Source organism: Lytechinus pictus, chromosome 17, assembly GCF_037042905.1.
Source record: "Lytechinus pictus isolate F3 Inbred chromosome 17, Lp3.0, whole genome shotgun sequence".
Lineage (NCBI taxonomy): Eukaryota > Metazoa > Echinodermata > Echinoidea > Temnopleuroida > Toxopneustidae > Lytechinus > Lytechinus pictus.
Window position 1 is genome coordinate 22,307,599 of NC_087261.1, and position 13,365 is coordinate 22,320,963.

A 13,365-nucleotide genomic window follows, 5' to 3' on the forward strand; every position below is an offset into this window, starting at 1 on the left:
TTATGTGAAATTAAGCAACAAATTTAAAATGTCATAGCTTTCTTATTTTACATTCGATTTTGATGAAATTTTCAGTGTTATGCTTGTTGGATTTTTCTCTATTTATTCAAATCAACTTTTTCTTGGGGGTGGACTTGTCCTTTAATACTCAATCTTTATACTTCTCAATTCTCCTCCTCCTCAACATCACCTTCGTCTTACAAAATTAGGCTATTACCATCTATTATAGCATCATCATCATGGGCGACATCATTGTATTTCGATGAGGAAGGGCTCTTTTCCTTCCTTTCCTTTCTTTCTACTTGTTCTCCTCTCCCCTACCTTGAAAAATTTCCATGAGAGGGGGGGGGGGGGATTCCCCTGACCCTGGCTTATGGCGTCTCCCCTGATCATCATCATTACCATCACCATAACATCGTCATCATCATCCTCCTCCTCCGCCAACACCCCCTCCTCCTCTCATCTTCGTCAACATCACCTGCACAAGTGACGGATCCAGGGGGAGGGGGACATCCAGAACGTGCCTCCCTTTTGACAGCCATAATGAAAAAAAATCAAGGTAAATTTGCTGTTTTTACTAAAGTATGCCCAACTTGGAAAATCCTGGATCCGCCGTTGACCTGCACCTATATAATGTCATGACCATCACCACCATCTGCTTAATAATCATCATCTTTTTATTAAATATAATTAAAGGATACGATCTTATACTTTTTGGTGAAGATAATTCTATGAGCGGATCATCGATGACATATTTTCTTTGTTATGAAGACCTATATAGGCCAAAATCTTTCATTTGAAAGGAAAACGATTGAAAAATAAATCTTTCCATATTGCTCTAAAATGAAGGGTATTAGTGACTCTGTCCTTTTACAAAACGTGCAGTTTAAATAAACATTTTTTTTAAGGCTAAAGCTTTAATTTTACGACTACCGTCGAAATACATGTATTCCTTTGAATTAAGAATGAATTAAAGATAAAATAGGTAGACCCACCCCACCCGTGCACGATTATTCAACGTGGGCGAAAGACGGTGGGGCCTGGGGAGTGTTTTATCAAAAATTTTGTCTGACAAGTTGTCAGATCTGACAAATTTCCTTGAATCTGATTGGCTGAGAGACACTGTTACAATGGTAACTGTCGAATAAATTAGGATTCGTTAAATGAGAAGTCCGACAAGTCCTTTCGCTCCACTCATCCACTGGACCAAAGATTTATTTATTCATTTTATTTATTTATCTATTTTAATTTTTCGGGGGGCTCTAAACATTAATATGAAATCTAATTTGATAATCATTTCCACGTTCTTGTACACGCGTTAATTTACTATAAAAAGTGTGCAATATCCCAAGAGCCCTTGGCATTCCACGGCCCCTTCTATACCCACGTAGATGAAAAGAAAAGAACATGATCCTGACCGTACCCCTCGCGGAGGCAAAGCTGCCTTACAAAAGATAAGAATTACGTCATAATGAATGCGCGCAAGTAGAGCGCGTTTCCCAAGAGACTTGACTCGTCAACATGGGAATAGTGCCGAGTATACAGTTAAAGCAAGGGGAATGATGTTGTTATATTTAAACTTACTGAATCATGTGTAACGATCGAGAAATAATACTTCTTGTTACCAATCCCAGATAGATCCAAATAGACTCAATAATTAAAAAGAAAATGAAGAAACCAAGTTCAAAACTGCAGAAAGCCGTGTCAAACTCGAAAAGACAACGGCCGAAGAAATTATCAAAGAAACGTCAAAATCACCAAGGCTCAATATTGTGTTCTTGCTTTGGTAAGTTATTTACATTACATGATGTTTGGCACTAATTTTTAGGAAAGTATCTAGGATTCCATGTAATCCCTCTTCTCCCCCAAAACGATTATAATCAATATTTTGGGTCTACGTCTTTTTACCCGCAGCTTGCAAGAAATAAAAGAGAGAGAGAGAGAGAGATAGACAGATGAAAAACAGGAGGGGTGGGAAGGGGCAGAAAGGGGAGGGGGAAGTTTATGACAGGGAAAACTGTACGAATTGGGCCAGTTCAGTGGGGGGGGGGGGGGGGCGGGATGCCCCCGTGCATGACCTGTACGACCCTTCACCCATAAGAATCCAATCTTGGTAAACAGGCTAGACCTAACCTTATCCCATTATTCATTAGGATTATAAAAAAAATGAATAAACCTCAAATCCCTAATCATTAAGCGGAGGGAGTAAATATTATAAACAAGTTGTCCTACTTTAGATTACAGGGCTTGGCCTACATTTTCCAATGCATGCTGGAATTAGGAAACCATATTAGGCATACTAGGCCTATAAACACTTCAAGCACGACCAATCAAAAGACGATAAATCGGCAATACAAATTAGATGTTAACTATAGGAAAATGAAAGACGGTCATAACCCAACGGATAAAAACTAAACACCCTTCTAAACTCTGTTATTCACAACCCCGGCTCCGTTCCGACTTTGGGTTTCCGGTATTGGAAAAATTTAGAAGACTAAAGTGAGGTGTATACAAGTCGAATACTTATCCTCCTCATATCATGGTTTGTAAATTTAATCATTTAACGAATTAAATTTTATATCCATTTAACAGATCAGCAACCGAGTCCCGACTCAAGCTGTGAGAACATTACCGTTGATAGTGCATCTCGTATCGATTGTGCAAAATCCAGTCAAATCAATTTGTAAGTATGGATCACAATCAATCTTTGTTAAAATGACTAAAGGTAGCTTATTAAGGGAGGGGGGGGGGGTATATATAGATGGGAGAGAGAGAGAGAGATGGAGGGGGTAGAAGGGTGGGCCGAAGGGGGAAAGTATATGTTTGATAAAGGTGAGACAATTTATTTTTGCGATCAACGATATCGTTCAAGCATTATGTGGGGCCTTCATGAAATTATCTGTCTCTGAATTCTGGTTCTGTAAGAATTGAGAAAAATGGGGGTCGGACGTACAAAAAAGTTGATTATTTTACGAAATTACCCCTGAATAAAAAACCCAAATCACATGTGTTTTTAAAGACAAAAAAAAACAACAATTAGAGAAGCAATAACCATAGGAGGGAGTTTGAATATAATCGGAATAAAAATATTAGAATTGGAAAATTTCAAGTTGCAATAAAAAAACTATATTCACGATATAGGGATGTTTCAAATTAGTCGCATTTGCGTCACTCTGACGTAGAGATGAGATTCGTTTTTCCTTATTTGCTCATTATATTATACACAAAACGGCCAATGCAATCGTTGCAAAATGTGATCTCTCCGTGTAATTTTGATCCCCATACCTTTAATTTGGTTCATTCTTTCATTGATAAAATGTGTTATTTCGTCCATTTCATCTTGGGAATCCCATATTTCAATCTTTAGACCAGTACCTGCGTATATGAAACAATGGACCTCGGAAGAGGAGTTTATGCAAACAGACGTTACCATGGTTACCGGCAGGAGCAATCATCAAGACTTAACGGAGCTGTAAGTATCATGACGATGGTGATAATATCTGAAGATAAATTGTTCCTTGGGCACTATCATTATTACTAACAGCAGAATGAAAAAAAAAAAACCGCTCGACCATAATTCTTTTGGCAATTTCAAAGTGATATGATTTGTGAAAGATTTTCACATGATTTATATAAAAGTATAAATCATGGTATACTTTTATCTTTGGTTGTGGATTTTTTAAATATTTTATTCCATATTTTCGGGGGGGGGGGGGGGGGGCATGGACCAAAAGCCATCTTTATGTAGGTCAGTGATTATTACCACAGCTCAGAGTCCCTGCCCCTTTTATTATCAGTACATATAAAATCCCATACAGAAAAAAGGAAATATAAACGATAGTGGCCCAAACACTCCACATCCATGAGTTTCAATTTATGAAAATGTATGCCAACTTTAGCTCGTCCCCCCCCCTCTCGAAATATCCTTGCGCCCCACCTGCCGCGGTTTATGGTTTGGGAAATTTTGTCATGAGAGATAATTAAATACCTCTTTTCTCATAGTTAGTGTAGGAAGCATTGTATGAGAGGGAGGTGGAGTCATAAAAGGGATTTTTCGCTTTGCGACGCATTTAGGAACACAGTAAATTTATTAAAATTCCCGTCAAAAGGACTATAGCTAGCGGGACTAAGTCGAAAATTGGTAAACCGGAGAAGCAATTTCGTCCAAAGTTTCGGAGCTGATGCAAATAATGATGTCGTCTGTCCAGAGTCCAGGACAAACCTGCTGTTGTGATTCACTAAGGGGCAAGGGCCCACAAACATGACAAAGACGTCTTGTTTCTTCATCGTCATGAAGGGCATTTGACAATACATTTTCTATGTTCTTGAATCCGTCGTGCGCCTTGGAGTGAATTAACAATTAACATGTCATACTTTATTGTTTTGCAAAGTTCACAGCGACCCCATCTAAATTTTTGTTTTTGCATTTCGTTTATCCCTCATCCTAAAAGATCAAAAGGAACAGGTGCTACGAGAGGAGTTCCAAATTCTCAAAACACAACATCGGTAAGAAATTGTTGCCAGTATACATGGTATATTCCATCTCAAAGGTATACGAACTTAAAAAAACCAGACTAGTTTTCAATTTTATTAAGTGGGATTGGTGTGGGGGGGGGGGGGCAATCACCCCCTCCCGTTATCACACTAATTAAAATGAACATGATTAATATTCTGCTGGCTAAAGGTGATTAATTAATACTTGGTAGAGTTGTTTTTATCACAAACATGCTCAGAAAATAATCACGTTTGTAAGAATACTCGAGGGTATGATATTGAAAGAGAACAAGAAGAAGAATAGTACATCAGATGAAGGGTGAAAAATTGAATTGAGATTGAAGTTAATATGCCTTTATAGCATGAGCAATAAAAAGATGAAAGTGACATGCACCGTGGCATGCATCGATAAGTAAAAAAATAAAATAGAAATAAAGTAGAATAAAGAAGACATTTGGACAGTTAGTGTAATCATGTTTTATCTCAACAGGGTAGATCGAGTTTAGCTTTATGTATGAAAAAGGAAGATGATTTTTAGAAAACGCGATCATCAGAAAAGGGATGTGGGGCAATAATCATAAACCCCAACCCACCCCACCCTTCCCCGTGACCATGCCACTGATCAAAGTGTATTAAATTGAAATCCTGCTCGAAAAAATAATGATTAACTAATTTGATATTTGGTCGAGTTTCCTTAGTCTTTTAAATGAAACATATGCCCGGAATGATCAAATTAATTATTTTGATTGAAGATAGTGTAATGAGGGGGGGGGGGGGGAGGGGGGATAACCGAGTTACATAGAAATATTCCTTTTTAGAATACTGAGGATAACGAGACAAAACCTCTTCAATGGTGAACAAAGTCATTCACTTTGACACAAAAGTTGCTTTTCATTCATTCCCCAGGAGGCAAGGAATCAAACAAATCGCCGTCCATCCCAAACAAACTCATGCGATCTCGTTGGCCTATTCTACACAATAGTAGCCGATGACTGCCTTCTATCTCAGCCGAGTGATAGCGAAGATTCCAATGCTTCGGACATCATCTTGAAACAGGAAATTGAAGCCGATGTCCATTATGGCTCCAATGCGTCCTGCACGCTTAGCGATGTCGAGGAGGGGAATGAACCACGCCACCATTCCGACATTGCAATCCAACTTCACAACAAAGACGACAGCGCTGAAGCAGACACGTGGTTTGCCCATGAAAACGAACCATCGTCAAACGTTGATCTACGAAGTGAAGAGGTCACAAGTTTAAAAAAGGCAGTAAGTGAAACACTTAACTTGAATCAAAATCTAAACGATGAGTCTGGCACCACTGAAATTGCCTGCATAAGTGACACTCATCGATCAATGGAAAATTTGTGTGCCACTTTTTCCTGTCAACAAAGCCATGACAATCTTTTCCAGGAAGAAGAAGCAGCTGCCACCAACGAAGACTGCGACAGCAGTAGCAACATCAGTGTGGAAACTGTCAATGACGCAACTCTTTCTTGCCACTCAGTTAACGGAGATACGTCTTCATGTGTCTCTGGAACATACTCGGTAGAATTCCATGATTCCAATCGTACTGCATCTGCTAATATTCCTAAGAAAAGTGGTAATGATCTCGATGATTGTTCTGCTGTCGACAATACTGTTGATCCCAACACAATTACCCTCTACGACCAAACGACACCTCCGCAGTCATTTACCGATACGAATGCCAATGCGCAAGAAAGAAGCAATGTTTTCTCTGAAGATCAAGCCGTGACTGAGATCATTGCCAGGGGTCGGAGGATGGCTGATGAGGTGAAGCAATTGATATCCGAATTACTGGATGTCTGTATGCAATCCAGAGGGAGCGACGCCAAATCAGTTACAGGACATGGGGACTTTGGAGAAACGCCCGCAGCAGCTTCCTTGGCAGCATGTGAACTTGCGGCCGATTCCTCAGCAAAGGAGGATGTGGCCCACAGAGAGGATTTGCCACAATCAGAATTCAGCCAGGGATGTGATCGATCTGCAACAGATATCAACACAGACGAAATGGGTGATTTTGGAGCGCATGGGAGAGAAAGTTGGCCATTCTCTGCAGAAACATCATCTAAATTTGACATACATGAAGTTGGGGATAATGACGAGTGCGAAAATAGTGAGCGGTCAATCGATATTGAAGTGATATCTACCCCGGATGATCGTAATGGAAACGGGGAAATTCTTCACCAATCAGAGTCAGATTCTAATGGACCGGAAATTCTTATAAGTCCTTGTGAAGGTTTCAATCAACCAGAGCACCTAGAAGATGGAGCCAGAGATAGAGATAAACATCGCAAATCAATTTCACCACCGGATCACTCCAATATTAAAAGGGAGACATTGATGGAGACTGACATCGGTGATGATCATTGTGATATCACTGGACATGGTGAAGACGCTGAAAGAAATCCGACCAATCTATCAAGGAACAATAGTAAGCACAATATCTCAGATTCTCAAAAAGACAACGAGACGTCTTCACACACACCTGGCAAAGTTGAGCCTGAAACTGGCACCATGCCCCAACGCACAGATATGGTGTGGCCAGTCGAGAAAATAATTGGCTATGATCTCATTGATGAAAAGCAAATACAGGAAGGCGACCACGATAGTTCTGATATGGGATCACCCCATGTCGTGGAGGTCATAGGTGTAGACGTACATCCAGATTCACAGAGTAGGAAGGCCAACTCATCAGAAGAACTAGACATTCAAGAAGGCGAACATACATGCACATCGTTTAAAAGTCACAAGATCAAGTTAATTGGGATAGATGTAGAAAATCCAAATCGTATGAACCTGTGTGATATTAAAATCATAGGGTTGGATGTAGAAGCCCCTTTTCCAGATGAGGATATCTCCGAGCTTAGTCCAGGTGGTGTGCAAGTGAACGAGGAAGGAGATTCTGCGAGAATAGATACAAACGTTCTTGGTAAAGTCAAAAGTCAACCCAACAAAAGAGTGGAAAGCTCAGAACTTGGTCAAGAGGTCATAAAAGATCAATTACAGGCTGATGGGGACACATCACATGATGAAAAAATCACTCAGGAAGTAAGACATTGTGGAATTACTGAACTCGATCAATTCAGTGTAGGTCCGGCTGAATCTCACCTGGATTCACATCCTGGCCAGGATACTGCAGATGATCCTGCAACGGAATTATTGAAGCATGGAGGGAGCAATCCTTGTCAGGATGTCCTCGGAACAGAACAACAACAGGAAGCCAGAAGCCCAGCAGACTATTGCTCCTCACCTAGCGACAGTAGCTCACTGTCCCCTGGATATCCTTCTTCACCGTGTAGCTCCTTCGAGATCATACAACATCAGGATGTATTAGAGGGTGACTTACCAATGGTTCCTTATTCACCATCAATCCGTATACCCCTTCCTCAACAGGAGTACAATGAAGGACTCATGTCCCCAGAATATGAAGCTGATGATATCATCGTCAACTTTGCAGCAGTATCCGCAATGGGTGATATTGTGCCTATGCAACACCGGTCGGGTGTTTCCCCATCGCCACCTGAACCCGTTCAATTTGAAGATGTGAATAGTAGGTCCCCTTCACCACTTCCTCAAAGTGACCTTACACTTCTGGACTGTCTTTTCGACATCTGTGAAGAAAGTCTTCAGCGATTTCCTCTAAAATGGCCTCCTTCGGGAGAGATTTCTGTCAAGCACAGGTCACCATGCAAGCTGTCACTGGACTGCATTGAAGACCGTGGAGACAGAATTAAGAGTATGGATAGTGAGCAGTCTTCTGATATAAGGAAGGAATTGCTTGGCAACAAGAGTGGACAAGACGAAGGGTTCTTCTGTTGTGAAACAGCCAGCATCGATTCACACTGCTCATTGACAAGTGCAGAAACTGCACCCGAGAGCTCACTGACAGACGATTCATCCGATTACCTCTCCTGCGATAAATCCGTTGAGGTCGAAGAAGAATCACGCTATGAGAATACAGCCACTAGCCTTGAAATCGTTCCAGGCTTTGGTTGCCGGGCTAGCAATCAAGGAATCTTCAATGGTATATTACATCCCAATATCTCACCGGGACATACTGACCAAATTCTCTCATCACAAGGACTAAAAGATCAAAAATTTGACACACAGGCAGACCTGGGGAATACTTTAGTAGCATTCAATACAGCTGATCTGGACAAAGGTGTAGAAGAGGATAACTTTGTATTCTTTCTTGCACTCCTTACCTTTTCCTTGTTCGTGTACTGCAAGTATGGTACACGTGTCCTACAGACAATCATTCATTGGGTTTGGATCTGCCAACTGATAATTCAACTCATAACAGACTCTTAAGAATTCAAAAGAATAAGAAGTCAAAGTTAAAGCCAAACATGTATTCATTGGCTCCAGAATACCACTGAAGGAATAAACATTCTCAATCCCGTCTTGTGTTAAATCATGATATAAGGAAAATAAGAAGATACTGCCCAGAGTAATTACGATTTAAGCGGATGGAATCACAGGTTGGCAATTGAAGCAATAGACATCAATGTTTTCATATTTGCGTTTGTCAAATTTCATAGCAAATGCTAAAAATGATTCCAAATAATTTAGATTTAAAATGGCAAAGTAAGAATCACGGCGATAACATTTACTACCTAATATGAATTATCAGCATGCAAATACAACTGTAACTTTAAACTTTGTTTCATCAGTCTGCCTGTATGGCTCTCATGGAATGTAAAGAAACCGAAGAAACAATAAAAAAAGTACTGTGGTCTTCAGCAGTACCAATTCAAAGATGGATTCCTGTATTGAGTGTGATTCATTTCAAGATGGAATTTCAAAGTACAATAATTGAGGAAGCTTAAATCATAATGATCAGATAGCAGTGCACCGTCGTATAAAATGTTATTAATTTTGCCGTAGGTGGGCCTGTGTATCATATCATAGGCAGATCCTGAATTCAATAGAATAAGGGTTGGCTCAATATCCCCACATTCCAATGGATCCACTCCTGGGGGCATTTCATGAAAGTTGTCAGCACTGACTGTCAAATTGTCAGCGTTGACAATTTCAGCGAAATCCTTGGTTTTGATTGGTTCAGAAGCTCTGGTGGGTGTTTCATGAAAGTTGTCAGCACTGACTAAATTGTCAGTGTTGACTATTTTAGTGAAATCCTTGGTTTTGATTGGCTGAGAGACACTGGCCTCTGACTGTTACTATGGTAACTGTCGAAGAAAGGCAACTTTTCAGTGCTGACAACTTTCATGAAACGGTCCCCTGGTCTCTGTTACTTTGGTAACTGTCAGAGAAAGACAACTAGTCAATGCTGACAACTTTCATGAAACGTTCCCCTGTTCAACAGTCGGTCGTAACAAAGGCTCATGTCTTAACAATGGTAAATTTCAAATCCAATATCGGGATTGGTGTTAGTAAAACAATTCTGATTGCATTCCCTATAGCCCTCAAACTAAAGGTTACATACTAGTACCTGGAATATTTACAAGGATAATAAAACATCACATACTGATAGCTCAGCATTCAACAACATTCATCCCGGTCCAAGGGCCCGTTTCATAAAGGACTTGCAACTGTTGTAACTTTGCCATAATGGCAACTACCATGGCAACAGGGCTCAGCATCCAATCATAATCAAGGTTTCCATGGTAGCTGCCATAATGGCAGAGATACAACAGTTGCAAGTCCTTTATGAAACGAGCCCCTGGTCCAAGCAATAAAGATGTTAAAACATGGCCCAACACTATAACTCCAACACCAAAAGGTCACAACACCAAACTTGAAATTGCCCAATGGCATAACAAAACAAATATATTGCCAATAAGTGCCAAAATATGATGCAATATTTCTGGCAATATTTGACTAGCCACAGCATGGGAATATATTGTCCAATATTCTGTCAAAGGCCCATATTCTGAAATAGGTTATATCTTAGACCATGCATGGTCTGACTGTGATAAAATTAAAGGACAAGTCCACCTCAACAAAACAGCTGATTTGAATAAAAAGAGAAAAATCCAACAAGCCTAACACTGAAAATCTCATCAAAATCGGAGGTAAAATGAGAAATTTATGACATTTCAAAGTTTCACTTAATTGACAAAACTGTTATAATTATGTAGATCCTTGTGGGTATGCAAATGAGGAGACTGATGACATCATCCACTCACTATTTCTTTTGTATTTTATTATATGAAATATGATATATTTTCATTTTCTCCTCATTGACAAGTGAAACTACAATAAATTACTCCCTGAACATGTGGAATTAGCATTGTTTAATACTACATGGTTCAGTCAAGCTGGTCCTCATTGTCAATTTGTAAAAAATGAAATATTGTATAATTCCAAAAAAATAACAATATTGAGTGGGGACATCATCGACTGTCTCATTTGCATGCCACTGAGTTGGGCATATCACTGTTTGTGAAAAATAAAGGAAACTTTGACATGTCATAACTTTCATGTTTTACATCCAATTTTGATGAAATTTTCAGCTTTCTGCTAGTTTAATTTCTCTCTATTTATTCAAATCAACCTATTTATTCAAATCAACAATATTCTGGGGTGGACTTGACCTTTAAAGGTCAAGTCCACCCCAGAATAATGTTGATTTAAATAAATAGAGAAAAATCAAACTAGCATAACGCAGAAAATTTCATCAAAATCGGATGTAAAATAAGAAAGTTATGACATTTTTAAGTTCCACTTATTTTTCACAGAACAGTGATATGCACAACTCAGTTGCACGCAAATGAGACAGTCGATGATGTCCATCACTCACTATTTCTTTTGTTTTTTATTGTTTGAATTATACAATATTTCATTTTTTACGGATTTGACAATAAGGACCAACTTGACTGAGCCATAATAGTATTAAACAATGTTAGTCCCACATGTTCTGGGCGGAATTGATCGTTGTTTCACTTAAAAATGAGGAGAAAATTATAATATTTCATATTTCACATAATAAAATACAAAAGAAATAGTGAGTGGATGACGTCATCAGTCTCCTTATTTGCATACCGATCAGGATGTGCATATAACTGTTTTGTGAAATTAAGCGAAGCTTTAAAATATCATAACTTTCTTATTTTACATCCGATTTTGATGAAATTTTCAGTGTTATGTTTGTTGGATTTTTCTCTTTTTATTCAAATCAACTTTTTGTTGGGGTGGACTTCTCCTTTAAAGGAAGCCCTGCATGTTAAAATTCTGTTGATACTGTATGTTTCTCATACTCACTGTCCCCTTCCTAATTCTTTGAAAGTGAAGACAGTTATCTTATTCTTTCCGGACAGTTAGGAATGATTCGAGATATGAGAGTGAATAAATTCTTTGAACCTGTACCATTAGAGATATATACGACATAAATAGTTGGCCTATTCATCAACTTTATACCAGAGTTTAAACCCCGACTCCAGGTTTATTTCCAATTCGTCTAATGCCAATACGTCCAATTGCCAACTCGTCTAGTACCATTTGGTCTATCATCAGTTCGTCTACTCACCACATAGTCTACTTTCATTTAGTCTAATGCCATTCCTTCTAATAACCAGTTGGTCCAATAGCCATTTAGTCCATATACCGTTTGGTCTAATCAAATTAAAGTGTCAATTGTGCAAAATGAATTTAAAGAAATAGGTATTAGACCAAGTGGTTATTAGATGAAATGGTAATAGACGAAATGGTGAGTAGATGATTGGACCAAACGGTTGCTAGACGAAAATGTTGATGGACGGAATGACATTAGACTAAATGAAGGTAGACCATGTGGTGAGTGGACGAATTGGCAATTTACCCTTCAGAATACGGGTCAAGGAGTTGGGATTGAAATCATTCACAAAGCAGCCCCCAGGGCCCCCGCCAGTATAGTAGAGCTCCTAAAGCATGATCAGAGCCTAGTACTTAGACAGGGTGGTCCCAACTAGGTGTCGACCTACAAGGTTTGAGGGGCCGACTATTGTGCAAAATCAATATACACGGGCAGATCCAGGATTTTCCAAGGGGGAGGCACATTTTCCAAATGAAAATTTGACAAGCAAAAAAAAATAAAATGAAGGTTTTCACGTAAAATGGAAGGTCCTCACTTTCAAAATAGGGCACACTTGTGTATAAATGGCATATTACATATTTTTTTATTATGGCTCTCAAGGGGGGGGGGGGGGGGGCACGAGCCAGATGTGCCCTCCTGGATCCACCACTGCCCCCCCCCCCCTGGAAATGGTATTGTGTTCAACCTGGCTAGAGCTGCCACTGCAACAAATACGATTGTAAAACACAAGTAGAAGAAATAAACAAACTTTACGGATCATGTGGTTTATTAATTCCTGTCACAGGTTAGTTTATTTTCATGATACATGTACGCAGTAAATCGTATTAAAATCAACACACCATGAATATTCTATCCACTCAAAGGGTGCTTCATAATTGTTGTATGTACAACATATGCCTTCATGAATGCCAAGACTATGACAAGCCAATTGCATCAATTAGTAATTTTGCAAAAACTAAAACTAATTTGAAATGGGGAAATTTGTGAACAAATACAGTTAGATTTGCAAAAATTGATCTTCCGTAGGGCAAATATTTGGCCTATGGAAGATCAATTTTTGCGAAGTCAAAGATGTTTTTTTTAGACCTGGGGAAGCAAAACCTGGTATTTCTCTTCTAAATCAAAGTTGAACAGATTTCTAAGGTCAGGGAAGGTACGAACTGGGCAAGGTAACCTTTACTTTTCACAAAGATCTCTGTGCAACGCATAGTTGCGATAAATCAGATGAAATTATTCCAGATAAAATCCTACTCGGTTAACCCATCGACTTCTGAATTATGTGATTTCCATTGGCTTTGTACAGGAATTGCCAA

At 39.2% G+C, this 13,365-nt stretch overlaps 1 protein-coding gene across 1 annotated transcript; it reads left to right on the top strand.

Annotated features, from left to right (window-relative positions):
- The first annotated feature begins 1,668 nt into the window (after positions 1-1,668).
- LOC135157359 (uncharacterized) lies at positions 1,669-9,273 on the top strand. The gene is made up of 5 exons (XM_064112601.1): positions 1,669-1,786; positions 2,593-2,683; positions 3,368-3,472; positions 4,452-4,506; positions 5,401-9,273. The coding sequence occupies exons 1-5, from the start codon at positions 1,669-1,671 to the stop codon at positions 8,827-8,829; spliced, it is 3,798 nt and encodes a 1,265-aa protein (XP_063968671.1). The 3' UTR covers positions 8,830-9,273.
- Positions 9,274-13,365: the final 4,092 nt, after the last annotated feature.